The 27875-nt window shown below is 45.9% G+C and overlaps 1 protein-coding gene across 5 annotated transcripts; it reads right to left on the bottom strand.

Annotated features, from left to right (window-relative positions):
- Positions 1-15154: 15154 nt before the first annotated feature.
- Positions 15155-26431, bottom strand: OSGIN1 (oxidative stress induced growth inhibitor 1). 5 transcript variants are annotated; one of them, XM_038148220.1, is made up of 8 exons: positions 26352-26431; positions 25852-26014; positions 21669-21771; positions 20920-20978; positions 19113-19249; positions 18591-18782; positions 18179-18270; positions 15155-17517 (listed from the first exon to the last, which is right to left on the bottom strand). In XM_038148220.1, exons 1-8 carry the CDS (start codon positions 26361-26363, stop codon positions 16524-16526), a joined length of 1752 nt encoding a protein of 583 aa, XP_038004148.1. In that variant the 5' UTR covers positions 26364-26431; the 3' UTR covers positions 15155-16523. The 5 variants fall into 5 exon arrangements, with proteins under 5 accessions (XP_038004148.1, XP_038004147.1, XP_038004151.1 ...); XM_038148219.1 differs by having other exon boundaries at positions 21669-21774; positions 26352-26430; XM_038148223.1 differs by lacking the exons at positions 20920-20978; positions 25852-26014 and having other exon boundaries at positions 21669-21774; positions 26352-26370.
- Positions 26432-27875: the final 1444 nt, after the last annotated feature.

Below are 27875 nucleotides of genomic sequence, written 5' to 3'. Positions count from 1 at the left end.
ATTCTTGTTTAAGACAAGATGTAGATTTGTACTTTGAATATCTCCAGAGTGTCTTCCAACCACAGCAACCCTAAGAGACAGAAACCTCTCCTGTCAAGGACTCCTGCATCCAAACACCCCTCCTGCCCCAGGACCAGCACTGCAGCCAAGGCAGGAGCAGGCAGGTCCACACAAGAGACAGTCTGAGCTGCCTTGGGGAATTACTCAGCCCACCCAAGGCACCCAATTGCTGCAAACAGAGACCAGGTGCAGTGGGAGAGTTCTGGTTATTGGTGGTCATTATCCTAAAGGCACAGATATGAGGAAACCTGGTAAAGGGGAACTATAGGCACTGACCTCACCATTAAATAAAACTTATACAGCACTAAGATGTCACAGCTCTCAGAGATCCAGACTTCCCCAGAGCTCTGGGATAGTTCTCAGAGAAATATGAGGGTTTGTCACTGTAAGAAAAATCTAATTTTTAAAAATGAAATAAAAATTAAAGCTCTAATTCATAAGAGACTCACCTTCCAAGACATACACAGGTCCATCCTGGAGAGGGCCTGGGAGCTGTGGGGCTTCTCCAAACCTCTCAGGAGCAGCACAGCTCCTGCCTGGGCTGGGCAGCCTGTAAAGTTCAGGACACCTGAGCTGGAGCCTCCACATCAGCTCCAGATATGGCCTTCAATTCCCAGGGATCCTGCCCCATTCAGCAGAAACCTCAAAACCTGAAGAATATTTCCTTTTAGTTCCTCTGAGGTGCAGGATGGCAGGCAAACAGTGGGTCAAATCCTTCTGCTGATGGCTGCTAAATAAATTCAGAGGGTGGTGCTTGATTTTGTTTTGGTGTTGGCCATTAAGGGACCTTACCTAGCTCTGTTGTTTTGGTAATTGAAGAAATTAACATTTAACACCCAAACTAACACACCCTTGACTAAAGGCAATTGACTCAATAGACCTTGTGATTGGGATTTGTAGGGAAGAGCTACAGCAACTTTTTTCTTGCATGTTTATTACTCATAATGGTGTCAGGTAAAGAAGACCAAAATGTTTTTCCCTTTAATATGCAACTGATGTCAGAACTATTGAGGACCCTTGTGCAAGCTAATCCACTTCTGATGACCTTTCAAAATTACCTTTCCTTTCTTGTGCTCAGCATACTTAATTTCAGATCATATATAACAGTATGAAAAACATGGAAATGGAGAATGACAGACTTTCAGATCTCCTAAGCCTGTGTGTGAGCATGACCACCAATTTTAAAAAGTTTAATTTATTGCACCTGAATAAAATATTGCCTCTTCATAACTGACCTCCCCAATTACAACATAAAACTGATTATTTGCACTGTCTTAATAGTCAAAATGTGTCTGAGACTGTGTTAAAATCAGAGCTATCAAGCTTCTTCATAACAAGAGAGGGGAAGGAGGGACTGGTGCATTTCCCATTGCTTATACCCTTTGTAATTAATTTCTGAAGTAATTTCCTCCTTAGCTTGGCAGATATCATCTCTGACTGCCCTTGTGGGAGGAAAGAAGATCTCCCCAGTTTATTTCTGACAATAAATGCAGTTAATTAGTGCTCAGGAAGTAGAATCTGACAGCTTTCAAAGAAAGCAGGACTCCCTCTGGGGTTCCCAATACAGGCACGGTGACAAAGCCCGGCCACAGGGAAAGCCACAGGGGACAGCCAGGGCATGGGCAGGACACTGGCCTTGAGCTGCCTCGGGGGATAGACAGTCTAGAGAGATAAAATACAAACATTTCTTATTCTTTACATGTTTAGCCTGTGGCTAAAGGTGGCTCAGAAGGGCACCGAGCTTGCCCTTTGCACGTTCCTTTGCCTGAGGCATTGCCCTCTGTCCTCCAAGTGATGCTGACACCCAGGACAGGAGCGATTGTGGCACAAACGCCATGCCCAGAGGGGCTGAACCCACAAGCCAGGCTTGCTTCACACCAGCCAGTGCCCCTCTGGAGCTGGGACTGGGACCCCTGCCCTGCCCTGCAGGTGGCTGGAGGAAGGCTGGGGTGTGCAAAGGCTCTGCTGGCACTGGGGACAGCTGGAGCAGCCGCTGGTGGCTCTGATGTGCCCTCAGGGGACAGCCAGCACCAGTTCTGCTGGCTCCGGGGCTGGCTGGTGGCCATAGCCGAGATGGGATCCCCAGGGCACAGGATCACAGCCACAGGCAGAGTGACAAATGGGACTCAGGACGAACACAGTGACAGCCAGGGGCAGGGACCGGCCAGGGGCTCTCCATAGGACACCCTCTGCAGCTCCAGCTGTGAGCTGGTCTTTGGGTGCAGACATCAGTTTAGCAGCACACTCAGTGCTGCTCTCACTGCCCAAGCACCAGGCACATTCATTTTTCCTCCAGCATTTTATTTGTCCTTATTTGCTGTCCTCAAAGTGACAGACCTGGGGAAGTTATTTATATCTTCCACTGCTCCCACAGCTATTCACCAAGAGTTTGGGAGATTCACTGCTGGACACACACACACACATAAAATCACTTCATGAGCATGTTATTGGGTTTCCTGGCTGTGGAGCTATTTTTAAATGCTGCTGTGTTTGCCACTTTGGGATCAAACTCATGTAATTTAATGGGTTTCACTGAGACATCAACAGGCCCTCAAGGCAGATATTGATTTCCCACAACAAAGAGTTGCTCTTGAAATAATTTAATGGGATCACCAAGAAGTGACTTTGAGCTGCAGGTGCTGGGATGCTTGTGGATGTGAGCTTGCTGGGATGTCTTAGAAAATGATGCCCAAAAGCAAGGCAGTCCCTGATCCAGCATTCCCAGGGGAGCACAAAGATGGGCAGCAAAGCAAGTGTCTTTCCTCCATAACTTCCCTTCTGTCCCATGAAGCCAGAGCTGGAAAAGGGTCACCTTCATCAGTGCTTGTCACCCTCGTGGAAATGTCCCACCAGCAGCCTGTGCAGCTCCAGAGGCTGCACATCCACAGCACGGCATGCAAGGACATCTAGTGCCTGGTGCTGAGGCTGCAGGGAGGCTCTGGGCTACAGCAGAGTGAGGTTTGCTGGTGGCTCATCCCCTCCCAGCAAGGAAAAGTCCCCATGGGGCCAGTCCCGGCAGTGCTCTGGAGAATGGATCCCAGCAGGAGGGTCACTGAGGGGCTCTGACATGGGGCTCAGCTGGGGTTTTATCTCTGAGCTGGAGCTCCCCAGCAGCCTGGCAGTGCCCCTGCCTGGGACAGTTCCTGTGACCCCCAGTGTGGGCAGCTCTGGGTGCTCTGACACCCACGGCTCCCATGGCAGTGAGGGAACACTGTGTCTTCATCCACTTAGTGCCCACCTTTCTAGTCCTCTGTCAGCTCTGTGGCCTTCTCAAAGTCCAGCACAGATCCAGCATCCCACCTGACTGCTGCACCTGGGATGGAGCTGAGCACACAGTCTGCAGAGTGAGAAACCAACCTTGCTTTCAAAGGGCATGCTCCTGCCCAGAGCTATGCACAGACAAGCTGGTGAATTAAAGCTGCTTGGGCAGGGCTTGTCAAGCCCTTCTATGAGCAGAAATACCAAAGATCTGAGGATAATCTGAGCTGTTGACAGTTGAGGAAGGTGGACAATCAAGATGTCAAAACAATCTCACGGTGACAAAAGCTCAGAGCATTGCAGACTGACATGAGGGTGCATCAGCAGTTTGGGCACTGCGTTTGCATGGCTCCTGCACTGCTGGTGCCTGCAGTCTGGGCACTGTCTTTGCATGGTACCTGCACTGCTGGTGTCCCTGCACAGCCCTGGGACACGGGATGGCAGCAGGCAGGGCAGGCACCCAGCTGAGCCCGGCCTCATGCTGTGGCCCAGATCAGAAACTCATCACACCGAGGTGCTGCCAGCTGCTCCTCCCCACCATTCCCTCCTTAGGCAGCAGCCCCCACTCTGGAAAACAGACATTTTCTTTAAATGAGAATTGGAGAAGACAGCTGGAGATAGGGAAGGTCCCACCGGGCCATACTTCAACAGAGAACCTGCAATAATTACAGATTTAAGATGTCTGTATCTAGCACATCCCCACAGGCAGGGATGGATCTTTTCATGCTTTAAAGGACATTTACACTGCAGAAATTAACCTGTTCTCAGTGAGAACAAAACCCCCTCATCTTGGGGATGCTGAGCTCTGCAGTCAGGAGAGGGAGCTGTGCTGCTGTGGGACAGACACAGGGTCACCTCAGGGAGGCTTGCAATCCTGTTTCCAACCACTCCTTGCAGCATAATGTTCTTTAAATATTTCTTTGAAGAGATCCTAATTAATACATCAATTTTTTAAAGTTGTCTTCCCCTCTCTCTCTTTGGAAGTTTACAAATCCATAGCTATTCACAAAATTGGTGTAAGTTTATGAATGACTTCAGGCCCTCTGAAAATCATATTTTTAACTAGCTTGCTACCCCTGTCTCAGTGCTGCCCTGCTTGCACAAAGCCTCTGTGTGACACCCCAACATCCCTGAGAACCCACTGGTTCTCCCCATCCCACCTGTCATCTTTTCACCAAAATGTAAAATCCCAGCTCTGACCATCCCACTTCCAGCTTCATCTCAAATCCCATGCACACAGGTTTGATCCTTTTAGCTGGGGTTTGAACACACCTTCAGAAGCCTGAACCTTTTTTCCCAGCAAAACCTGTCCCAACAGCTTTACCACCCCGAGCAAGCCCAGAACAGTGTTCTGGATTGTCATGACAGCTAAATCCCTTCCCTGAAAACATGTCTGTACAGTCCAGGGCCAGATAATTACATAACACTGCATCCAAGTTATGCTGATGGAGACCATCTCCGTTTCTGGGCAAACACCCTGAGCATCCCTGGGCTGCCCCTGCTGCCAGCCCAATGTGCCAAGCCCTCAGCACAGCAGAGAGCAGCAGCTTCTCAGGGCTCCCAGGCACAGATTTGCAGAGCAAACCCTCTAACAGCACAATTGAGAGATGTCTGGAGGGGTTTACCCTTCCTCTGTCTGCCACTTAGTGATTTCAGATGGCAAGACACAGTGTGGCAATTGAACTCCAGGTAGCTTCAACTTTGCAAATTCTGGAAGACCACAGGAAAAAGATCCAAAGCCAATCTCAAATTTAAGTGATGCAAGAGCTATCAGATCTTTTACCAATTCAGGTGTACCTAATAAACCATCTGTTTTTGTAGGAGATGATGCTGTATGAGAGATTTAGCAGAAATATGAAGCCCACTCTTTATAATTTTTCCCCATGAAAATGTCAGAAATAGAGATATTAAATGAAACCATGCTAAACTTACAACTGCACAGGACTCCTAGGTCACCCACATTGTCTGAGTTCACTGCAGAAATGTCAGTTTCAAAAGGAGAGATTTCTTCACAGGGTTCCTCAGCACCAGCTGAGGAAGAAGAATGGGTGGTAGAAGGTCTTCTGTGTGGTAGAAGTGATTTCTCCTGACAGACAGCAGGCAGTGGGAGCACTGGGCAGGGTGCCTGGCACCAGGACACAAGGCTCCCTGCTGAGAGATCTGCCAGCAGGTTTCTCCAGGAGCCACTTTAGATTTGTGAGGAGTGGTTCTATCAAATAGCAGCTTGCTTCCAGGGCTTCAGAAATGGAGAAACTTAAATTGCAATGAGATGAACTATCTGGATGTCTCTCTGGTTTTCTTTGTGGCAGAGAAAACAGTGCTTAAAGGTTGCATTGGCTGTTTTGGCTCCTCATTTGGGTTCCCCTTATTTTCTGAGCAATTTTAGAGGGATTCCCACCAGGTACCTCACCTGCTGTATCCAGGATAAATCTGTCCCCTTACAGTAAGGTTTCTGAAGGTTTCTCTGCCAGGTGCACACTCTGAGTCACAGCAGATTTACTGCTTCACTTTTGCCCCCAGGATTATGGCAAGTGATTCCAGGAGCCTGTTCTATATTTGAAAGCCATTCCAGCAGGCAGAATACAGTTCAGTGCTCCTGACCTACTAGATATCCTTTATGGCTGTGGAACATTCCCAGCTGTTAGTACCAACCTTGTAAAGAAAAATAAACCAGAGCTGCTTGTTTGATAGCATTTCAGGGCACACCTTAATGGCCCACTGTAAACATCAAGGACATAAACATTTTGATTGCAGCAGAGACACAAGCCTCCCAACAACCCCTCCTGAGAGGAGCAGGCGTGTTTGGTCCCAAAGAAGCAGCAGGCTGGAGGACTGTTGGCTTGGGGAGGGGTAGAGTGGGGCTGGGAGAGGCCACAAAGACTGGTGAAAACACCCAGGCACCTGTGGGGCTCCTGGGCGAGGCCAGCTGGGCTGGCCAACAATGCTCTCCCTGTGTATTGTTGGGACTAATCTGGTTGCTAGGAAATCCAGGGCTTGGGGAGATAAACTATCAATAGGTGCTGCAGACATTTGGCTGCAAAGTCCCTGCAGGCAGCCAGCTGGGGCTCCCAGTCCCTAAGAGGGATGTGGAGCTGCTGCAGAGGAGACAACATGGTCAGAGGCTGGAGCACCCCTGCCATGGAGACAGACTGAGAGAGCTGGGGTTGTACAGCCTGGAGAAGGGAAGGCTCCAGGGAGACCTTAGAGCCCCTTCCAGTTCCTAAAGAGGGTCTGAGATAAGAGAGATGGAGAAGAACTTTGGGCAAGGGCCTGGAGTGACCAAACGAGGGGGAATGGCTTCAAAGTGACAGAGGGAAGGCTTAGATTGGACACTAGGAAGAAACTCTCCCTGTGAGGGTGGTGAGGCCTGGCACAGGCTGCCCAGAGAAGCTGAGGATATCTCATCTCTGGAAGTGTTTACGGCCAGGTTTGACGGGACTTTGAGCAAACTGCTCCAATGGAAGGTGTGCTGCCCAAGGATGGGCTTTGACACCAGAGGATCTTTAAGATCCCTTCCAATCCAAGCCATTCAAGGACTTTGTGGTGATTGTGTAGTTTTTGTAAAATGGCATATGGGTGTTTCTGGGTTATTGACCCATCCCCTCCCTCAGTCCTGTTTTAGAGCATATGCTGTTGTGCTGGCAAGGTCTGTGCTGGCAATCACAGCAGAGCTGCCTCCTACACCCCACAAAGCAGACACCAGTGCTCATCCCCCCTGGCAGGCTGCAAAAAAGCATTGGATGCTCCCTTTTTAAGGCAAAATACCAAAGCTTTGGCTAACAGAATAGTCCCATATGTTTCTGAGTGCACTGCCAAGGGAGGTTTTCTCAAGAACTTTTGGGGATGGGTTTTTGACAATGCAATGCCATCATGTATCCATCCTCCTCCTGAACTGCAGGCTGTCCATGCCCAATCCTGTGGTGATTCACATGCCAACATCATAAACAGCCCTCCCAACATTATGTGCTTGGGTGACAGCCTTGCCCAGTATCAACCACAAAATGCTCAGAAGAATGGGCAGAGCCCAGCTCTGACAGAGGATTAGGTACTGCCAGGAGGCTGCAGTTGGGGCTGTTCCTTACACAAATAAACAGTGATTGCCTTTAGCATTCACTGAAATACAAGCACCAGGGCATCTTTACACTTGCTGTCAGGTAAGGAGGTGAGCTGGCCAGGGGCTGGGGCTCAGCAGTCCCACCCTGGGCAAGCAGGCTGCCATAAATGCCATCCTGGGCTTCCTAACGCAGCACAAGGATGCTCACCCATGCCCTGCACTGAGGGGCTCTTGGTGTAAATAAGGCTTACAACAGCTGAAAACAGAGAGGAGATAAAGGCACCTGTGCCTTCCACAAAGGCCTCTTTGAACCCACCACATTTACATGTCAGTGAAGCACTGCCCTTCCAGCAGGTATTTCCCGAAATATCTGCCCTTCCCAGACTAACAACACAGCAGGGATCAGCTTCATCCAAGGGCCACATGGCATTGCTGAAGGGCAGTTCAACAGCCCTAGAAAATGTCCACCTTTAATTAAAAGCAACACAATTTCCCAGCTGCCTGTAATAATATCACTCCTCCACCTCCTTCTATGTGCTGCATTTCTCATCCAAAGGAGAGCGAGGAAAACGCAGTGCATGTCCAGCTGGTTTCTGGCCTCAGCAGCAGCTGAGCTGTGCATGGGAGCAGCCTCCAAAGAGCCTTCAGCAGCTGCAGGGCTGCTCAGATGCTCCAGCCCAAATCCAAGGAAGTCTCCTCAAATAGTTCATCAGGCTTGTCATCTTTTGGCCTCTTATATCTTCACTGCCCTGCTGCAGATTTCCCTTCAGTTCCCTGCTCTGGACAACCCTACTTGCCAGAGCAGGCACTGGCAATCCCTGGGACACACTGAATCCTCCTTGCCTACCTGTGGCCACTGCAAGGATTTCTAAGTCGATCTTGGCTGGGAGTCACGTTTCCTCGGATGGACTGTTTATTGAGAATATTGTTATTTGTTGTTGTAAGAGTTGTCAGAAAAGAAAAAAAACCCAACTCATCCAGGTGAGTTTCAAGTCATAATACAAATGGACTGAGCCTTCCCTAAATGTAAAATACACTTTAAACTAGGAGATAATTAGAAAAATATCATCCTGACAAATCTGAGTATTAGGGAATCAGAGGAATATGAAAATTCTATTTCTGTATTGAAAATGCTCAGTATTATTTCTTTCACCAAGCAGGGGCCACTGGGACCTTCCAGCCTCACTGGGAGTGTGGGGATCAGTCATTCAGCCCCTAAGAGAATGAACACTTTTATCCCGTGCATTTCTGCTTCCCTCCTCAGTGCAGCACTCACAGGCTGTTGGAACCACACACGTAAGGGGTGGTTCATCTGTGATGACATTTGACCAGAGCCAGACTTTATTGTTTTAGCTGTGGGATTGCTTTTAAATTCCCACAGTTTTCCTGACCTAACACTGGGAAAGTGTCACATGCTCCACTTGCAAGTGGGGATCTGCTCCAGCAGAGCTGCATCAATTCCTCTGCAATGAGCCTTTTCCCAGTGGGACAGAGGGGTATCCACTGCATTGTTTAAAGGAAGAGGAAATTTTTGGTGGAAATGGACGTAACAGAGCACAAGGAAGGTCACAGGGAAGCCTGGGAATGAGCAATTCTACCCCCCTTTGATTTATTTTCCGTTGTTTCAGGATGAGAACAATTCACTTGGCCTGCTCTCATCCAGCTCCCCTGTTATGTCATATCCAGATTACTCAGTGCATGAGGTATTTGGAGTGTTACATCAGACAGATAATATTTGTTTATATAACTCGATTTTTTTCTCAGACTCTTGCTTCTTCAGCCCCCTGAAAAATACTTAAATAAGTATTTCGATTTTCAGGATTGAGAACTTATATCAGCCTCAGGATGACAGTGATCTTCACTATAAATCAGTACAAGTGGTTGCGGCAGAGCCCCACAACAAGCCTGGGAACCTCTTTTGTTTCTTATAAACATCTGTTCACCAAACCTAGAATTATGCAGAGGAAGAAACCAGTTCTGGTGTAACACAATTCTGAAATTTCTCCCAGCCTTGAGATGGGTCATTAGCCCAAAAGGGGACCAGAAATCCACCCTGGGATGCCAAAGGTTTCAGTGTTCACTGCAGTGTCTGAGGCTCTGCTGTAAGTCCCTGATCGAATGCAGCTTTCTGCCTCTGCTTTTAGTGAAACTTTTCCAAAGGTCTTGCTTTCCCTTCCAAAAAAAAAAAACAGAAGAAGGATTTTAAAGATTTTCTTTTCAGAGGAGAAAACCTTCTTACTATTACATGTTTGATCAGGTCAATATATTGCAGAGGTTGCACCCTGCATGCATTAACGTGCTGCCCCAAGCCATCCCAGCTGTACTCCAGCCAGCAAAAACAATGCCAGTTATTCACCCTCCTGAGAAATCTCTTGTTCAAGTTTCATGAAGGTGCAATATGGGGCATGAAGGATGTTTTTGCAAGTAGGATACTTCAGGCAGTGTCCATCACCTGTAATTCATTCACATGAAATGCCACCCTTCCCTCTCACTGCTCACGTGTCTCACTGTTCATTATCACTGTAATTTCCTGGGCAGAGATTCTGTGACAGGAGCAGCATTTACAGCAACTTCAGAGGGAGTTTGGCAAACAGGTGCTGGAAAGGATTCAGGGAAAACTTCAGTTGCAACATCTGAGCTTGAAACCATGCTCTCATCCCAGTGCCCAGAACTGGCTCAGCCTTCCTGGCTATGCTGACACCATCCTTCCCAACCAGGAAAACTGCTGAGGCGTGGATTCCCTGGATATCCAGTTTCCCTTTCCTTGGGTTTTCTACTTGCAGAGTCAGTCCTGCAAACCTCTCCCACCTGCACTGTGGCAGTCCCAGGCAGGCCCCCACACCTGCCCCGTGAGGGCTGCCAGCTCAGGCAGGGCTGTCACTCACCCCCCACAGCATGTCCCACCCCAGAGCTGTGCAGCAGCGTCAGCTGCAGCCTGCAGCCCCTGCAGCCCTGCAGCCCCTGCAGCCTGCAGCCCCTGCAGCCCCTGCAGCCCCGAGCCACGACACATCAGCATCTGCCAGCGCTGCTTCTTTCCCAGGCTGTGGTTTGATAGCACAGCAAATCCAGCCCTGGCATCCCAGCAACCAGATCAGAGGGGAAAAAAAAAAAAAAAAAGGAAAAAAAAAAAGGGAAAACTCAGCTGCACAGCATGAGGGATTCACATGGCATAAACTTGCCACCAATTCAGATTTGCTTAGAAACAACACTGCTACGTTAACTTTGTGCAACTTGACTCGTCCATCTTTTTTGCAGCCACCATTGCAGCTTGGGGAGACAGAGATCTTGTCCCTCTCTGTGTCACAATGTTCATCACACACCGTGTGTGTTCATGTTCCTCCCAGCTGGACAAGCCCTGGCAGGCCCTGTGTCCCTGCTGGTCCCCAGGCAGGATGCCTGGATGAGGGATGGGATGAACCTGGCATGGACCAGGGTGCTCCCAGGGCACTGCAGCCACGGGGGCATCTGCACTCAGCATCCCACCACTTTATCATTTGTTTGGTTTTGCTAGAAGACCTTAATGTTTAAAATGAAAAGTCCATTTATTACCCCAGGAAAATACCAAAGATTTTTTTTTTTTCTGGCATAGAAATTCCATGGCTTTTCAATAGAAAGATCTATTGGTTGGTTTATTAGCTTTGAAAGCTCCCCGTGCCTCTGAGACCTCTGCTGACTCCGAGTTACCGTAACGCTGCATAGCTCGGGTATTAATGCCAAGTTGTAAATGAGGTTTGCTCCACGGGGCTGGCTCTGGAAAAGAATGAATGTTTTAGATCTAAAACTGCCTGTGGTCTCCAAAAAAAACACAGCTCTCCTGATTTTCTATTTATTTGCCATTATAGGAATGAGTCCATCCTGCCTTTTGCTTGTCCTCTGGTTAAAGTTTGCCTCTCTGGCAAAAGCTTCAGCGGCTTACAAAAGCACAACTCAGATTTGGAAATTTACCCAATACAAAACCCCCAAATCCTCACTTCGTCATCAGCAGTAACTTTCCCTTCCCACAGCCCCTGGCGAGCCTCACTCCCCGGGCACATTAGCAGCTCTGGAGCTGTACCCAGCCCTGCTGCACCCCGGAGAGAGCTGGGCTGTGCTCCAGCAGCCCGGACCCCAGGCACCACAGCCCCTGCAGCTGCAGCCCTGTCCCTAAAGGAGGGATCCCCTCCTAAAGGAGGCTCCCACCCTCATTTTCCCAGCCCCTGCACTTCCAGTGAGACTGAGATATGGAAATTCACCTGCAGGGTAAATATCTTAGGTAAATAGCCCTGTCACCTTCCAGAGCAGTTTTCCCAGCTGGCAGGGATGCTGGCTGTGGAGCAGGGCCACGCTGCCTGTGCGTGGTTGCTGCCTGGCTCAGGATTCCCTTCCTTTCCCTTGTTTCCAACTTGCTGCGGCGTAGACGTAAAACAAAGCAGAACTGTTGACAGTCCTTCCAAGAAATGAATGCAACCAGAAAAAATTGGCCTGGAAAACAAAACCCATTCTGCTTTCTTTGCAAAAAGTTCATGAGGGCTGCCTGCTCTGCTCCTGTAAGTCAATATACTCATAGGTGCTTCTTCCTAAGCCAAGCTGTGTAATGTGGGTGCCCATACGGAGCAGAAGGGCACATTCATACAGAGGCAGAACACCTGTGAGGGGTTTTCCTTCTCATGCCAGAGCAGACTCTCTCAGAATCTCTCTGAGCTGCACATCAAACAGCCCAGGTTTTGTCCTGGCCTAAGGGCTTGTCCCCAGGAATGCCAAAGGAAACTCTTCCTGCACAGAGGATCCGTGCAGCTTCCCAGGCTCTGGCAGAAGGTGGGAGCCAGCCAACAATAGCAACAAAATTTGTGCTCTTTTTTCTTCCTCCCCACTTAGCTGCTCTCCAGCCAGGAGCTTTCTTCCACCTTCATGGCTTGTATAAGAGCCCTGGAAGTCAGGTATTTTTCCCTGGAGCCTCTAGGGTTTGTTCCACCTTGAAGCCTCTTCTGCTAGAAGACTCCCACAGCATCCACTCCCCAAGTGTCCCCAGTTAGAAGCAGCTCAGCCTGACCTCAGGAGCTGTCAGTCAGCAGTGATGTGCTGGCTGCTGGCCCGCCCACAAATATCTGTATTTCACAAATAAAGCAGGTTAATTTAAACCACTACATCTACAACAGCCTGACAGCTCCCTAAGGGCCCTTTTAAAGCTAAGACTTGGGCAATCATTGGACTTGCAATGTATCACAATGCTCTGTAGACCTTTTAAATAGAGTGGTCTGGCCAAGATGTGGCTGGATTTAGTCCTGTGCTCAAAGACAGAAGTGCTGCCAAAAAAAAGTGAAGGCTGAAGGATCAAAGGAGCTCACAAGACTATCTTATTGAAATTATTTGAATTTAGGTGATACATAAAAGATGGCTCCTTTTAAATAGGGGCCACCCTTCCCTTCATTTAAGAAGCAAAAGCTCTCAACGAATGTGCTCTGACATCTCACAAGACCTTCACCAAAGCAAAAAGCAGAAGCAGTAAGTTTGTATTTTAATTGCATAATGAATGTACCTGAGTTCAGACTTGTACACTCAGTTCTGCCACACCCACAGGTGATTTTAAAATACATCAGCCATGACCACAAGGACTCACAAACACTGTAAAATCAGAAAACCACAATTCTGTTTTTTGTCTCCTTGGTAAACTTCAAATCTTCATTTGGGTTCTGAAGGCATAATTTTCCATTGTTCCTAGCGAGTACCAGCAGATCTCGGGAGCTTGTTCTGCAAGGATGCAACTGGTGACCAAAGGAGGCTGAGGAGCCCTGAGGAAGGGAAAATGAGTCCCTGACATGGAGCCCTTGTTGTGGCAGAATGAGCATCACTTCTTAGCTGCAGCCAGAGCTCTGTATAAAAAAAACAATCTACCCTATCCAACTTGAGCTGAGCAGGGAGTTGCTTGAGGCTCCCCTGAGGGACCTGCTCTGGTCACTGTGGCTGCGGGAATTCCCCAGTGGCAGCAGGGAGGGGACACCAAATGACTGGCAGGGGACAGGAGAGAGGCAGAGTGGTCTCAGATGTTAAACACCCAGCTGGCTCCCCAGGGTGAGCTCCAGGCTGGCCTGAGCAGCAGCAGTGGAGATGGGGGGAAGCATTTAGGGTGTCACCTGACAGAGCTGCATGGCTGTGCAGAGGGCCCAGGAGGTGCCTGGTTTTATTCCTGGTCCTGTCACATGCTGCAGGTCAAGGTTATAATGCTTGGGTGAATTGCACTCATAACAAAGTCGGTATCTGTTGACTCTCACAGCTGATTGTTTTGGAACAATAATTCATAGTTGCCTCCCTGGATACAGAGAGCTGAATGACAACTTGAATTAGAAGCACACAGCCTTGCCCTGAGGACCTGCAGTTGATGACTAAACCACCAATTCTGCTACAATTCTGCTATTGAGATTCTCTACTTTGACATCCCTTGCGGGCAGAATGTAGGATATTTTCTAAGCATCAGTTGTGGAAAACCACTTCCCTTTCCGATCCTGCACGGGGTAGGCAATTAGCTTGTCCCTCTTGGGCAGGAAAGGAGGTGATTTCAAACAGACACGCCAGCTCCCCTGACTGAGGCTCAGGCTGCTGACCTAGTTAGGAGCTCTCCCGTGCAGGGCAAATTAGTTCAGCATAATGCACTATGGGATGCAGGAATGATCAGCATGAACACTGTGACTTTGATCTCCCTGATGGGAAGGGCAGCGTTCCCCTTGACACCAATCTTGTGACCTTATTCCCAGCACATGCCAGCACCCCTTGGTTTTTTTAAATGCTCTTTGGCTTTTGTTCTCCTCCTCATTTCCTTTTGAGACAGGAAGACGTAGCCAAAAGCAGCATTTTCAGAGGTGAGCACTGATCACTGAACTTTTTTTAGCAAAGGTTAGCTGCAGAAGATCACAGAAGCACATTATCCCTCCTTTGGTATGCCCACATTGCCAGGATAACAGAATCAGGGGAAAGTACCAGCTCATGTAGAGTCATGCTGTCAAAGAGAGCCCTGGGGGCATCGCCACCCCTCTGGCCAGTGAACAGGGACACAGACCAGGAAACTCATTCCTCTTCTGTGTTCACAAAATACTGAGGGCACTTTAGTCTCAGCCTGCAGGGAAGAGTGAGTATTGATATTTTAACACATTGAACCACTCCTCTCAGTGGAAAAAAAGCCAAAACCACCAAACCTAGAGGCAGTGGATAAGCTGCAGTAGGGACAATTCAACTAGTTAAGAAAATACTCTACAATTCTTGACAACAAAGGTGGCAAAACGTTGAGTGCGGCAATCAAATGTTGATAGTGCAATCTCTGTCCTGGAAAAATTCAAAGCTTTCCCCAACAAGGCACTGAGCAAACAGGTCTAACTGAGCAACTTCTAACTTTAGTGGGGTTGGACCAGACACCTTCAAATCTAAACTGTCACCTTCTGCTCTAAACTGTCTTAAGTGACTTACTGGTCTAGGCTGTGATCTGGAGTTATTTTGCAGACAGGAGGAGAGAGCAGGTGAACATGAAAGAGAACTAAGATCCCCCAGGCAAGAACAAGCTTGGCAAATAACCTGGTTTGGCACTCTCTTAGCCTCACAAGAGACAGGCATGGCACTTCACAAGGGTTCTTCATCCTACTGGAGAGACAAAGATAAATGGAGAGAAAATTCACAGTAGGGTCCTCCTAGGGAACAGAGGGATGAAGGATTTAGCAGGCACAAACCATGCCCTGGTACTCACCAGGAAGATGATGGTGATGAACAGTTCATTAGGTCTTCTCTGGGTCAGATATTCAGAGTTAAAACCAACACAAGGTAAGTCTGAAATCACTTTATTGGAAAGTTTCATACAAGAGTAGTCAGTCAGAAGATTCAAGTGATACAGTAATTCACAGACAAGCCCCTCCCACATCTCAGCTCCAGGCCAATTAATTTACAGATTTCTTGTCCCACTCAGTTTTTCAGGGCCTTTTGATGTCAGTGAGTTTCAGTGCAGCACAGGGAGTAGAGTCTGTTTTTACACCAGATTAAATTAGCTGTGACTGAAATTTTTCCTGTGAGAGGTATGAAAGCCTCTGTAGGTCTGTTGAGAATGCTGCTTACAACATAAGGCACCATTGCCATCTACCCCAGCTGATTCAGAACAGACTGAAAGACTGTAATAAAATATTCTGCCAATAAAAATCTTCTAGAAAAACAGTATAAAAAGTTTTATATATATATATATATAGCATAAAGCTACCAAAAAGTGACTGTGCCATTTCCCCTTATACAAATATTTTTTTAAAAAAACCATAATACATTAGTAATTCACCCAGTATATAACATATTGCACCTTTCCAGAATCCTCTATGCAGCAGAAGCCCCATACAGTACGTGGGCAGTCCCAAGATGGACCTGTGGCTCCCCTTTAGTTCTGCCTGTCTCTACAGCAGCTGCCAAGAGTTTGGCTATCACAGGTTAAGGATTTAGAAAGCAGGAAGCTGCAAGATGGCAAACCAAGTATTTGCAAATCAGTACCATTTCTTCTCAGGAAGGAGAAGAACCCATCACAGGAATCTCTTGATTTTTTAAAGAATCACATATTACTTGTTGCCAGTGTCAGTGAGACAATACAGTTTTGAGTGTTTGTATGTCAGTTTTTACTGGCAGAGTACTCCCCGTGTGCCAAAGAGGTACCTGCAGCACCTGGCAGTGATTTCTGGCCTAACAAGTACATGCAGCCAAACCACAGGAGTAAATAAAACCAGGTCAGTTTACTTTGTTTCATGACAAAACACTGTAAGACACCAACAGACACAGTGTTGTAGGCCTGCTTTCTCAAAAGAATTAACATTGATTCCTCAATCCAATTTTCAGTCACCTGGAGGGTTTTAGATAGAAGAGCAATTCCTGTCTTGCCCCTTGTTTTTCCAGGCACAAGCTTCAGTCCCAGTAACCATGCACAGCTGTGCAGAAAAGGAGCTGAATTCCCAGGAATTGAAGACACTGCTGTGTGTGGAACCCAGCCTGTATTTGGTCACTTAATCTTCTCAAATAACTCGGCAAGAACTTACTAACTCTCCACATAACCTTGAAGAATACCAGGAATGGCCTTGAGAACTGAGGACATACAAATCAGATGATTTGATGGAAAGAGCACTAACCCACCCTAGTACAGGTAGTACAGGGATGGGGTTTTTTGTTAGGGGGGATTTTTGTTGGCTTTCTTTAACAGAGAGCTGGCAACAGCCAGAGCCCCTCCCTGCACAAAGCGTACAAAGTTATCTCCTGCTAGAGGTCCCAGGGCATAGAGCCCTTTCTCCTGAGTGCATTCATAGGTGAATGGATCAACATCTATGGGATTCCTCTTTGGATTGACTGGCTGCTCACTGTCCAATGCCAAGTCAATGCCATCATTAGGCAGAAAGGAGAGGTTGGGGTTTGAGCCAGTTAGAACAAGAGCCATGGAAATTTTATAAGCTTTCTGACAGCCGTTTTTGTCTTGAAAGATGCATTTCTTGTCCTTGCCAAAGGAGAGAACGTGATGTTCAGGGAGGCTGATGTAGTGCTCGTAGGGCCCAGCACAGGCAGCTGTCTGCTCTTTCATCATCTGGTGGACTTTGTGGTATTCAGGGTACACTGTTTTGGGGAGCTGGTTAAAAATAAGGCCAGGATCAGTGACTCGCCTCCGAAAAACGTGGATTACTGGAATATTGCACTGGTGAGCAAAGAGAATTGCATCAGCAGCTGTCAGACCAGCACCTACAATCAAGACTGGGTCTGTCATGATGCCAACACTGTTGTTCTTCACTGCTTCTTCTAGGGCAGACAGCTGGTGGTGGACATAGGAAAGGTTTTCTCCCTTGACCCCAAGCCAGGTAGGATTGTCATATGTTCCTGTAGCCAAGACCACATTCTCTGCATAGATGGAGAAGGGCTCTTTATCACCTTCCATAGTTTTGAAAAATCCATCCACCTGAAAGACCTGTTCACTTTTTTCATTGGAGTTCCAGATTGAGTCACTGTCCTCCTGCAGATCTTTCTGCGTGTGGTTGGAGATGCTCTCTGCACTCACTTTCCTCACAGAGGTCACAACAGTGCCAGATCTGAAATTCTTCTGCAGTCCTTTCTTCAGCACATAGTGTTGGTAATATTGAGCAATGTCCTCTGCTGTGGCTCTATTGTTTCTGAGGCCTCTGTAATAAAGCACAAACAAAGGTCAAGCAGCAGTTAAGTAAGAGACTGGAATTTGTCCCCTCTTGCACTGAATGTATCCCAGAGCCATCTATCCTGGCATTACCAGAGAAGACTGATCCAGTTTCCCTGACTTCAGAAAAGTTATTCCTGACATATAGAGCTAACAATCAGGTTCAGAAGCTGTTGGACAGAGGCAGCTTTCTGTAGCATTAATCCCAACCCCAAGAACATGGATGGTTATTTAAGCCTTCCTCTAATATCTTACTTCCATTCAATTTTTAACACTTGGACTTCTTAAGATTAATTGTGACACATGTAAAGAGAATCAGCACCTCACAGAATGCACAGTGGCTGAACTGATTGTACTTGTCATTGGGGCAACAGCAGTAGAAGCCAGGTGACCATGACTTCAAGCTTTACCCAGAACCCCTGGTCACAGATTCATCTCCCCAGTGGGTGTGGAGAAGGACACATTCCAAGCAGCACTGCAACTTGATCTGAATCACTTAATATAGAATGGACTGGTTTTGGAGTGCAGAAGAGTGTCCTTTCTCTCACTAAAATCATCCATAACAGATGGGTAGCTACATTCAAGAAGTCCATTCCAGGTTCTCTAAAAATCTCCAGATGTTTGCAAATGATCACACATGGATATCTCACCTTCTCTTTTGCTTTAACCATTCTTTGAAAGGGAGATCTGGGAGTCCCATCCATTCCCCTTTGCTCAGGGTAACCATGGAGCCCTCTATAGACTGGAACAAGAAGCAAAGCAAAATGACTTCAATTTTTTAATGTAAAAAGTGAAAGGCAGCTTTTCCACTTTTCAATATGGCACAGATGATGAAATCAGTAATTTCCTTTGATCTGGTGTCATGGATGAAACCATCCATGTTTTCCAAAAAGAACAAGAGATGGGGAATACAAAGGCTTGTTTTCCTTTTAAACTTTCACTTGTCTATACATATAAGATGTAACAGAGCTGACTGGGATTTTAGAGGAGCTTTTCTCCCTCCAGTCAGCACATTTGGCTATTACACAACACACAGACCCCAGCTGGCTCCCATTCACTTACGTGCCAGGCACCTCCAGGAGCGTTTCTGCCAAGGACCAGGTGAGGGATGGCTCTGTCAGGCTCATGCCACCAGGTGAGCACAGATTCTGCTGTCCCACCAAAGTCTGTGTCGGGCCGCTGCAGAGTATCAAACAGAAGAGCCACAGGGCTGTGGGATCGTCCCTCCAAGCCTTCAGACAGATACTCCAGATCCTAGAGAGAGAAGAACCAGATGCTCAAAGTGCACGTAGTGCCAGGCAGCAGACTGCTTGTTACTCCAGCATCTCTGCTCAGTGGGCTTGGTGTGCTTGGGCAGCTCATTTACTGGCACACAGACCTGTTCTTGCCTGAGGGCTGCCTCGAGGATCTTGGCAGCAATGCTGGCATTTCAGATAAGGGAGATCAGGATTACAAAGCAAAATGCTTTGTAATTTGCTTAAGGCTCATTCTGTCTGTGTACTTTGAAAATCCAAACAAGGTAATCACTTATGATACACCCCTAGGATGCTTCACTGGCATGTCATAGTTTATCTTTACACAAACCTGGTCCAAAACAGAGACTTCTGGTGCCTCTTCCAGTTTTCTCTGAAGAATAGGATGAGGATGAAGAGAGTGTCTTTTGAAGTAAGGAGTGTAACCTGACAGCAAATATGAGAGACAGATTCCTGAAGGTCCATTCCCTGAAAAAACAATTGAGAAGAGTTTATACTTCTGGAGATAGAGCAGTTATTTGAAAAGTGTTTCTAATATGCAGACAAATTCAAAAGATATGACACTGCTATGGGTCCAGGGGATTTTCTGTTCCAGCATGGACTTATTGGAGTTGGGGAAGACATTTTACCCTTCACCTCACTTGCTCCTATTTGCATTGCAAGGTCCTTAGGACTTGCTGAAAGACACAGGGTTAGATAAGTCAGAGGCTGCCCTCACCTGAAGCTTGAAGTCTCTTGCATGGTGATGAATGGAGTTTTTCTCTAAAATTAGGGGTTTAGAAGCTGATCATGGGCTGACCAGGGGCCTCAGCTCTCCTGAAAGTACATTTCACACCAGTGCAGAGTAGTTCACTGTGCACAGGATACAAGATCCAGAAAAGATGGTGACTATTGAAGTGAAGGGGAACAGTTCTTCTCAGCAAGAAATTCCATCTTTTAAGGGATATTTGGCAATACAGCTTTGACTAATGGGTCTTGAGGACACTTCAAATGGGAACCAGCCCTACTGTGGTACTGCAGTGTGTTAAGGAAAAAGTCTCTCTGCCATGCCAAGACAAGCCCTCAGAACACAGCACTTCGAACAGGTTGCTGGATGGCTGAACTCCTTTGCTGACCACCCAACAGCCAGTGGAAAAACTAGATAAATGTGACTCCAAAGCCCAGTGAGAGTAGCCTGTGGAAAGTTTGCACATGGCTGTTCTCCATGTTTAATATTTTACATTGTCTGTATAACTGTCAGCCTCTCTGGCTGCCCAGGCTTTGCTGCTGTGTGACCAAAAGCCATGACAGTGCAGTGACGAAGAGGGGAGGAGAGCCCAAGTGACAGCAGCCTGTTGACACAGTGCCAGTGCTCAAGGGTGACTGGAGCAAAGGCTGATCCTTGAGGATCCCAAAAGAGGGAGGTCATGGCTGTAAAGCCAACAGTGAGCTATGTGAAGGGCAGCCCATGTCACATCTGGGGACAAAGGCTGCTGTGCTGACATGAACCAGCAGCTGCAGGTCAGCGTTTGGAATATTCCACTTGAAGGGAAGCTAGCCAAAACCAACAGCAACAGACACTAAAAACAAACTAAACTGCAGCCATAGGAAAATATAACAAATTTCAGGTCACTACTTTGCTTTAGGAAGTACAAGGAGGTACCTAAGCCAAACTTCATCACCTGAGTGCTCAACAACTCAGCAACAACACACAGACATGGTTCAGAATAAATCCTCTAAGTTTGATATGGATGACCACAAGAACATTTGGGCCTCAAGATATTTTAAATACAACTTTAAAATGAGGCTGCTAGCACAGCTGAGGCAGCACACAGCCTTCCTGGAGCAGGGCCTGGGGAAGTGGCTGGGCCCTTCATGCAGTGTTGTCCAGCTGCAGTGAAACAGCTGGGCTGCTTCAGTCCAACAGGCTCCTCAGGGTGCACCTCTTCACACTGCTGCTTCTGAGGCTTCAGTAGCATCTCCACCCTGGCTCCCAGTACAGGTGCACTAGGGAGGCACCAAAATATCCTCCTTCCCACCTAGAGACTTGTAGAACTGAGCAGCACAAAGTCATTCTCAGATCAGAACTTGCTGGTAGTAGTATCCTTGTCAAACTTGCTGTTAGCAAGGATTAGGGGTGATTTATGCAGTGCTCTTACTTTGGAGCAGCTCCCTCGGGTGCTTTGAATTGGATGCCAGATAAGGAGGGGAGCCAGCTCTGCAAGGCATGAAACACATGCTCAGATGAGCAAGGTCCAACACCTCCACAGCTCATGGCTGGTCAGAGGGGAAGGCTCTGACATTGTTACTTTGCTCCAAGAATCACCTCACACTGCAAGCTCCCTCTTGCAAGGGAGGCAAGACAGTTACTATATAACCTGTTTTGTTTTTTAACTGGTAGAAAACTGCATTTTATAAATCTATTAAATCTGTACAAAATCAGTGTAGCTCACTCATGTTTTAAAAGAAATCTGTGAAAATTTTCAAGAAACCTTAACAGCATCTGGAGTACTTTCTAAACAGTCATAATGGTGGAAAAACTCACACAAACCTACCTTGAATTCAAGCACTACAGATAATCCCAGCAAGGTGATTACCTATCTGTACTGAAAAGGATTTGAATCTTTCTAAATATCCAACAGAGAAAAAGCAGGCTCAGATGAACTGATGCTTAAAAGGTTACCAATTTTACCATTAAAAATAGGTATATGTTTTAATTTGTAAAATATCTTGTTCCTTCTCATGACTCTTACAGTATTATATAAATATTATAGGAAGTCTGGCTGTCTGGGAAAGGATGCAGAAACAGTAGTCAGGCATTTCTCGTTTGAGTGAGAACATGTGGAAGTTAAGAATAGCAAGTCCAAAGCAACAAGACACACAGCAGTGCTGGCAGGAGAAGGCTTACCTATGATCACAACAGGCAGTGTCTTGAGCCCACTCCTGTTTGAGGGTCTGGTCACTAATGGATACATCTTCCCATCTGGAAGCATTTATGCTCTGGAATCTACCTGCTGAAACAAATATGTTTTGAATTATGTTAATTTTTTGACAAAAAACCACAAGCAAACAAACAAACAAGAAAAACACCACCAGATTTTTTCCAGCTCACAAACTCTGGCTAATCTAAAGTATTATTACCCTTGCATCGCAGACTGTCACACTTCCACACTCAGGACAGACCTCCTTGTCTTTTTCTCCAACTGACCCCAAAATCAAAGGATGATTCTCTGATCATGCACCACAAAAGGAGGAGAGAACAGTTATCTTTCTCTTTCAGACATAAATTCCAGTTACTCCAGGACAGCTGGCAATTTTAGCAACCCTCTGAGTACATTAAATGAACTGTTGTAGCTTGTTAATAAAAGCTTCACTTCTGACCATACTCTGTAGAAAATGGTATCATTATCACAAACACTTTTAAAAGTAACTTCTGCATTTACTGATAAGTGAAGAAAACCTGACTCAAGACTTCTGCCCAAAGTTTGAAATCTCCTGGCTGCATTTTCAAACAGGTACCATTCTATCACTGTAGGGTTTTTTGAGAAGTGCTAGTTTAGTTCTGGAACCTTCTTTCTTAATTTTCCAGAAAATGGAGAGTTCTAGGTCTGAGCAAGTAAATAACAAGTCTTTGAACAAAATATGCATCATAATTATCTTGGAGACTAAGGTGTCATTAGAGTGGAATCTACAAAACTAATCTAATCATTATGCAAACATCCAACGAATGTTTTTGCCATTCCTGCAGGAAACCTACCACATCAAATGACTTTAGTTTTCCATGGAATTCAAGTCTACTGTCACTAACCTAGGGAAGTTATTTTTACCACAATAAACGTGAGATTTCTGAAATTCAGCATAAGCTTTTAAGTTACGCTACAGAAAATACTCTCTTTTATAAAAACCTCATTGTCATTTTGGAAATCTAAGCAAAATCCATGGAATGGCATGGCTTTGTCCAGTAGGGCACGCTCTCCACGCCCTTTCCAAGTGCAGACAGATCTTTGGCAGGAGCACTACACACTTCCATAAGGCCTGGCACATCACTGCCTGTGACACAGGTATTGCAGCACATGTCTTCCTGCCAGTGTAATGCCCCTCTTTAGGGCTGACATTTACGTCACAGCAGCTCCAGCAAAGCGTAGCACGCTGGTGACTGACTGGGCAGCCAGGAAACCACCAGTGAGTCTACAATTCACAAATTCCAGGCTTCAGCAGGAGTGCTGTGAGTGCATTTCCTTGCAGGGATGTGACAGTTCTCATACACACCAAGGTGCAGCCATGGCTGGGCTCAACAGCTCAATTCCAAGATGACTGGGTTCATCACATATGGCTTACAAGCTGAATTAAAAACTAGCAGCCTTGTCTCAATTTTTGGATCACAGTTTAGTGACACTGGTTGCCTGTTACCACTTAACTAAGCATTAGTCTAAGACGGTTATGAATTTTGCCTGACAGGACAGGCACCACTTAAAAGACATTATAGTTGTGCTTTCTAATTTAAGTAATTTGAAGCATCAAGCTTTGAAGAGAGTTGGATCTCAATGAAACTTACGTTCCCAATTTAACTGAGACTCAAAGGTAGTTGTATTCACTACAGAAGATGAATTCCCCTTAAGGCCTCCCTACAGCCCTGGAAGCCGTGGGAGTACAGCCCAACCACCTGAGGATCTCCCTAGCCTTTTGGGTAGCTTTTGCCTGCACCACCTTCAGCAGACTGTGGTGTAAGTTTATCCCCAAATAATTCCTTCCCACAAAGCTCCAGAGCTGCAATTAGTAGAATTCAGCACCAGCAGCTGGGACTGCCAGAGACACCAAAGGAACAGGACACTGGTGTGACCAGTCAGCTATTCCCCTCAAACCAGTAAACTACAGCATCTAGCTGCAGGTCAGCAGAAGTTTCCTCTCCGTGATAACAAATAACCCCCTCTCCATCACTGTATTACACAAGAAGAGAAGTTCTTATTAATTTTTCCTAACACAGAGTACACATCTTATTTCTGTGAAACTACTGGGAGCCTGGAAGAGGAAAGCAAGATCTCGGGAAGCAATCTTCCAGGATTCTGCTCCATAGCTCCTTGCAGCAGCATGCATGGGAAACCTGCATGCACATCTGAGGGATTTTTGCCAGAAGCAAGGAGTGCTGAAGCAGCCCAGCAGAGCACATGGCAGCAGTGGCAGGGCAGCAGCAGAGGCAGCACACAAAGAAGGAGCCTGCGAGCCTGCTTGTAAGGCGTGAGCACAGCGTCATGCTGCTGGGTGCCAGAACTTTTCTGGGGGAGCCTGAAGGGGACAAAAAAGGCACAAGCCAGGAGAAGACAGGCTGGCAGTGCTGTTTACTTTAGAGGAAGGTTGCCTTGGCTCCTGGCCATTGCTCCGTGCCACCCCTCTCCACCCTGATAAAGCACAGAGGCAGCAGCCACACGCTCACTGATAACTCCTGCCGCCACCCTCCCCCTCCTTGCTGCACCTCCTGACACATGAAAGAGGAGCATTTTCTGCAATTAAAACAAACTTTAATAGCTAGAGGAGCACAGTTGTTAGTCTGATGAAATTACTGGATCTGTACACATATGTGACCATTTTTAACCATGGATTTATTCAGTGCCTGGGTTCACAAAACCCCTAAAGTCATTTTAGTGCTACACACTTTGTTTCTTGAAGATTTGACCCTGAAAATTCTATCAATACAAGATTAACCATCCTAGCATCTCTCTACAAATGGAAGAAGTCCCTTTCACATCCTATAGCTGCCATCTCTATAATTTATAGTTAATAATTCTTATTTTAAAGTAGAAAGTGAATCGGGTGCTGAAACTGTTTATAGCTATCCCCATCCTGTAGGCTAAAGGTTTGACTTCTGGGGGTAAAACTCAGAGCACCTCAGGCATTTTAGTTTCAGGCCAAACATTCACCTTTCCTGCCATTAGTTGTTAAGGTGAATTATTTTAATTACTTTTTTTTTGCAGTCTTAGACTCTGATACCTCAAAACTTGGGCAGTATTACAGTGTAGAGGAAAGCCTGTTCTTGCAGAGGCCATTGGAAAGCAACAGGACACTGAAGTTCATTGCCAATCTATACTGAACTAGTTAGCACCAGGAAAAAGCCTAAAATAGCAAGAAATTTAAGAGTGCTCTTCTCAGCCTCCTTTTACATAGTGTAGGCTGCTGGGCACTCACACTTAGTCAGCTTAGTGACACTGAGTTTGGCTCCTGCTTTGAGCTTCCTACTTTAAATGAATGTCCCTTTCCTTCTCCTCATTTGGGAGAATGCAGCAAGTTTCACAACTTGGCTTCTTGCTGCTTCCAAAGCATTCCAGTGTCTGTGTGATGTTACATAATTGTTTCTGGCTGAAAAGCTCCCAGCTCAGTCTGGGCCAAACTCTGCATACCTTCCTGACACAGCCTCATGTCTAGAGGGACTATAACTCACAAACTCGGTCAGTGTGGCTCTTACTAGTTCCAGGCTGCAAGACTGAAACAGGTTTTAAGTGAGCAAATGAAAAAGCAAAGGCACATTTAGCAAGGCAAGGACACTGTGTGGTCCTTGGAGAAATAAAAATCCAGGTTACATCAGCCAAATGCAGAATGCTCTCCCTGTAACAGCCATGAGATTTTGCTAAAGTAAGAATCAACAAGTGTGGCCTGAACAGCACATGGGGAGAGCTCAAGAGAGCAATGCAGTTGGGGTATAAACACTGGGGGAGATTAAAAAAGGTACCACAACAGTCAGTTTTAAAGAACAATTCCAACAGAGATGCAATAATAGTTTTTTCCAGCTTAATTTCCTCATCAACTCACTTGTTTCACCAGTTTAATATTTGATTAATTAGTACTTTTATTTAAAAAGCAGAGATCTTGACAGCTTTTACATTTTATACTTCCCTACAAGTTTCAGAAGCTGTTCTCTCCTTGCATCATCACTCTTACGTGTCAGGCCAGTCACCCCCCAAATACAATTAAACTATGTGGAAAAAATTCAACTTTGTGGCATGTAATAACACCTTTCTAAAAACACCCCTGTGACACTCAGAAACTGATGTTAGGGTACACCAGACAGAGCTCTCTGTACTTATTTGGAGCCTTCTTACCTTTAGCAGCAGGTCTGATGAGAAGTGGGATCTTTGTGAAAGTGATTGTACAGTCAGGAGAGCCAACCAAACTACAAGCTTGGAATCCTCTCTCTGCTCTAGGACAGCTGTTTAAATATAGTAGGCAACCAGCAGCAGGAGAGGAGAGGAGGAGCCAGAATGACTGGAGGTGGAGCAAGGAAAATACTAATAAGCATGAGTCAGCAGGAATATTTCCCTTCCCAGCTCCTGAATGAATGTAGAGAAACTTCCTTAGTAATGTTCAGCTGACTAATGTGACTGCAGCAAAAGCAGGCTTACAGCACCCATGCCTGTCAGCAGTCCTGCACTGAACAAATATCTCAATTTTTTTATCCTCAGGACAACACAGATACATAGTGGGTCTGAAAAGATTAATTTCAGTTTGTATTTCTTTTTCTTCAGTGAGATAAAGTGTTATAAGCCTTTTGCACAGTAGCAGTAAAATGAGTCAAACTGCTTGCATAAAACTCAGAACCTACCAGAGGTTTCATCCAAGGTATCTTACTCAATTCAGGGAATAATTGATCTGGCTTGCTAAATTTAAAATGCCCTTCACAAATGAAATACCTTTATCTCAAAGTGTTCAGTTCAAGTAGTAAATGAAGCACATGTTTATCTCTGAGGCCATCTGTTTGGAAACCACAACTTCCAGGAAATAGGACTGCTGATACACAGTTAAAATGCATACTTTCATTCATGTGATCTAAAAGATAAAAACAGTTCATGAGAAGGATTTCTCTGCTCTCATGACTCCCATCAGAGCAGAATACTTAATATGAAACTCTGTTTTAATTCCACCAGAACAAGTTGTTTTAATAAATGTGAAGCAATTGTTTCACTCAAAGTTTAGTTACCAGTCAATCCTTTAAAAAATCTGACTCCATAAATGCTGTCAGACTGAAGAGGGTGGGGGGAGAGGGATAAGGACTCTTTCCAGTTTCCTAGGCCTTTATCCAAGGTAGCATTTGCACAGAGCTCTTGAATAACTCATACAGATTTTTTGACAGCAAAGGCTTTTATATGCATTATTCAGATATTTATTGGCATGTAACCAATGTGTCCATGTCAGCCATGGAAAAATTAAGCTTTCAGAGAAAATAAGGCATTTGTTTGCTTAGGTGATTTAAGACTGCCCTGTTACTAGGTTTTTCAAATCTGTCTTCAATATATTGCAGTGTTGCGTGTCAAACATTGTAGAACAAAGGTGTTCAAGTCCATACTTGCTGATACCATAGATACAAGAGAAAACCATATATGATGCTTTGGCTGGCTTTGTACTAAGGAAAATAAGGAATATTTCCTGTGTGTGCAAATCTGCAGAAATAAAGTCGTCCTCTCTGTAAAAAACAGGAGATTCTGTCCATTTCCTACTAGAATTTATGAAGCTAGAATCTCTATTACCTCTGCAAATAAAGCCAGGATGGCTTTCCAAAACCACAAGCTCTATCCTAGTTTTGTGCACAATACAATTCTTTGCAGGAAAATATTCATGTGCAATAACCCAGTGCCCTTTATTGGCTTGTACAATAAGACCATTGAACATAGCAATTTGGGGGCTTCTTTTTTATTGGTATCCCAAGAAACACAGAATAGACACATATCGAAGTAACTGTTTCTCCTTGTGTACCTTGACCGCAAACAAATCATTCAGCCCAACACTTTGGATAAACTTTCCAGAAGAAGTAATTGAGCAATCTGTAATTGGCCTTGCAGCCAGCCCTTGACCTACAAACTCATGCAATTCATTTCTATTTTTTTCCTGAACTGACAAAGCCATTTTGTTGGTGCACACATTTAAGGACAAAGCCATAACATTGTACTGGGGAATACTTTACACCTGAACCAACCCCTATTTCCTTAGAAAGAAATTTCCTTGTTACTTATTGACTTTTCACCTCAGGTTATGTAAGTTCTACCTGTCCATCTCCTACTTATGAAACCTGTCAGATAGCCCCGATTCTGCTGGCTCCTGATTTGGGGAAGCTTATGCTCTGGTGTCAGAA

Source organism: Motacilla alba, chromosome 11 (genome assembly GCF_015832195.1).
Source record: "Motacilla alba alba isolate MOTALB_02 chromosome 11, Motacilla_alba_V1.0_pri, whole genome shotgun sequence".
Classification (NCBI taxonomy): domain Eukaryota; kingdom Metazoa; phylum Chordata; class Aves; order Passeriformes; family Motacillidae; genus Motacilla; species Motacilla alba.
This window is presented reverse-complemented; position numbering and strand designations above follow the sequence as displayed.

Excerpts from the sequence above, each read along its gene's own strand:
- OSGIN1 (XM_038148219.1), bottom strand. Across the intron at positions 21,775-25,851 it reads CATCAGACCTGCTGCTAAAG|CAGGTAGATTCCAGAGCATA; the intron begins GTAAGAAGGCTC and ends TATTTGTTTCAG. Across the intron at positions 17,518-18,178 it reads TGGTTAAAGCAAAAGAGAAG|AGGCCTCAGAAACAATAGAG; the intron begins GTGAGATATCCA and ends GCTTTATTACAG.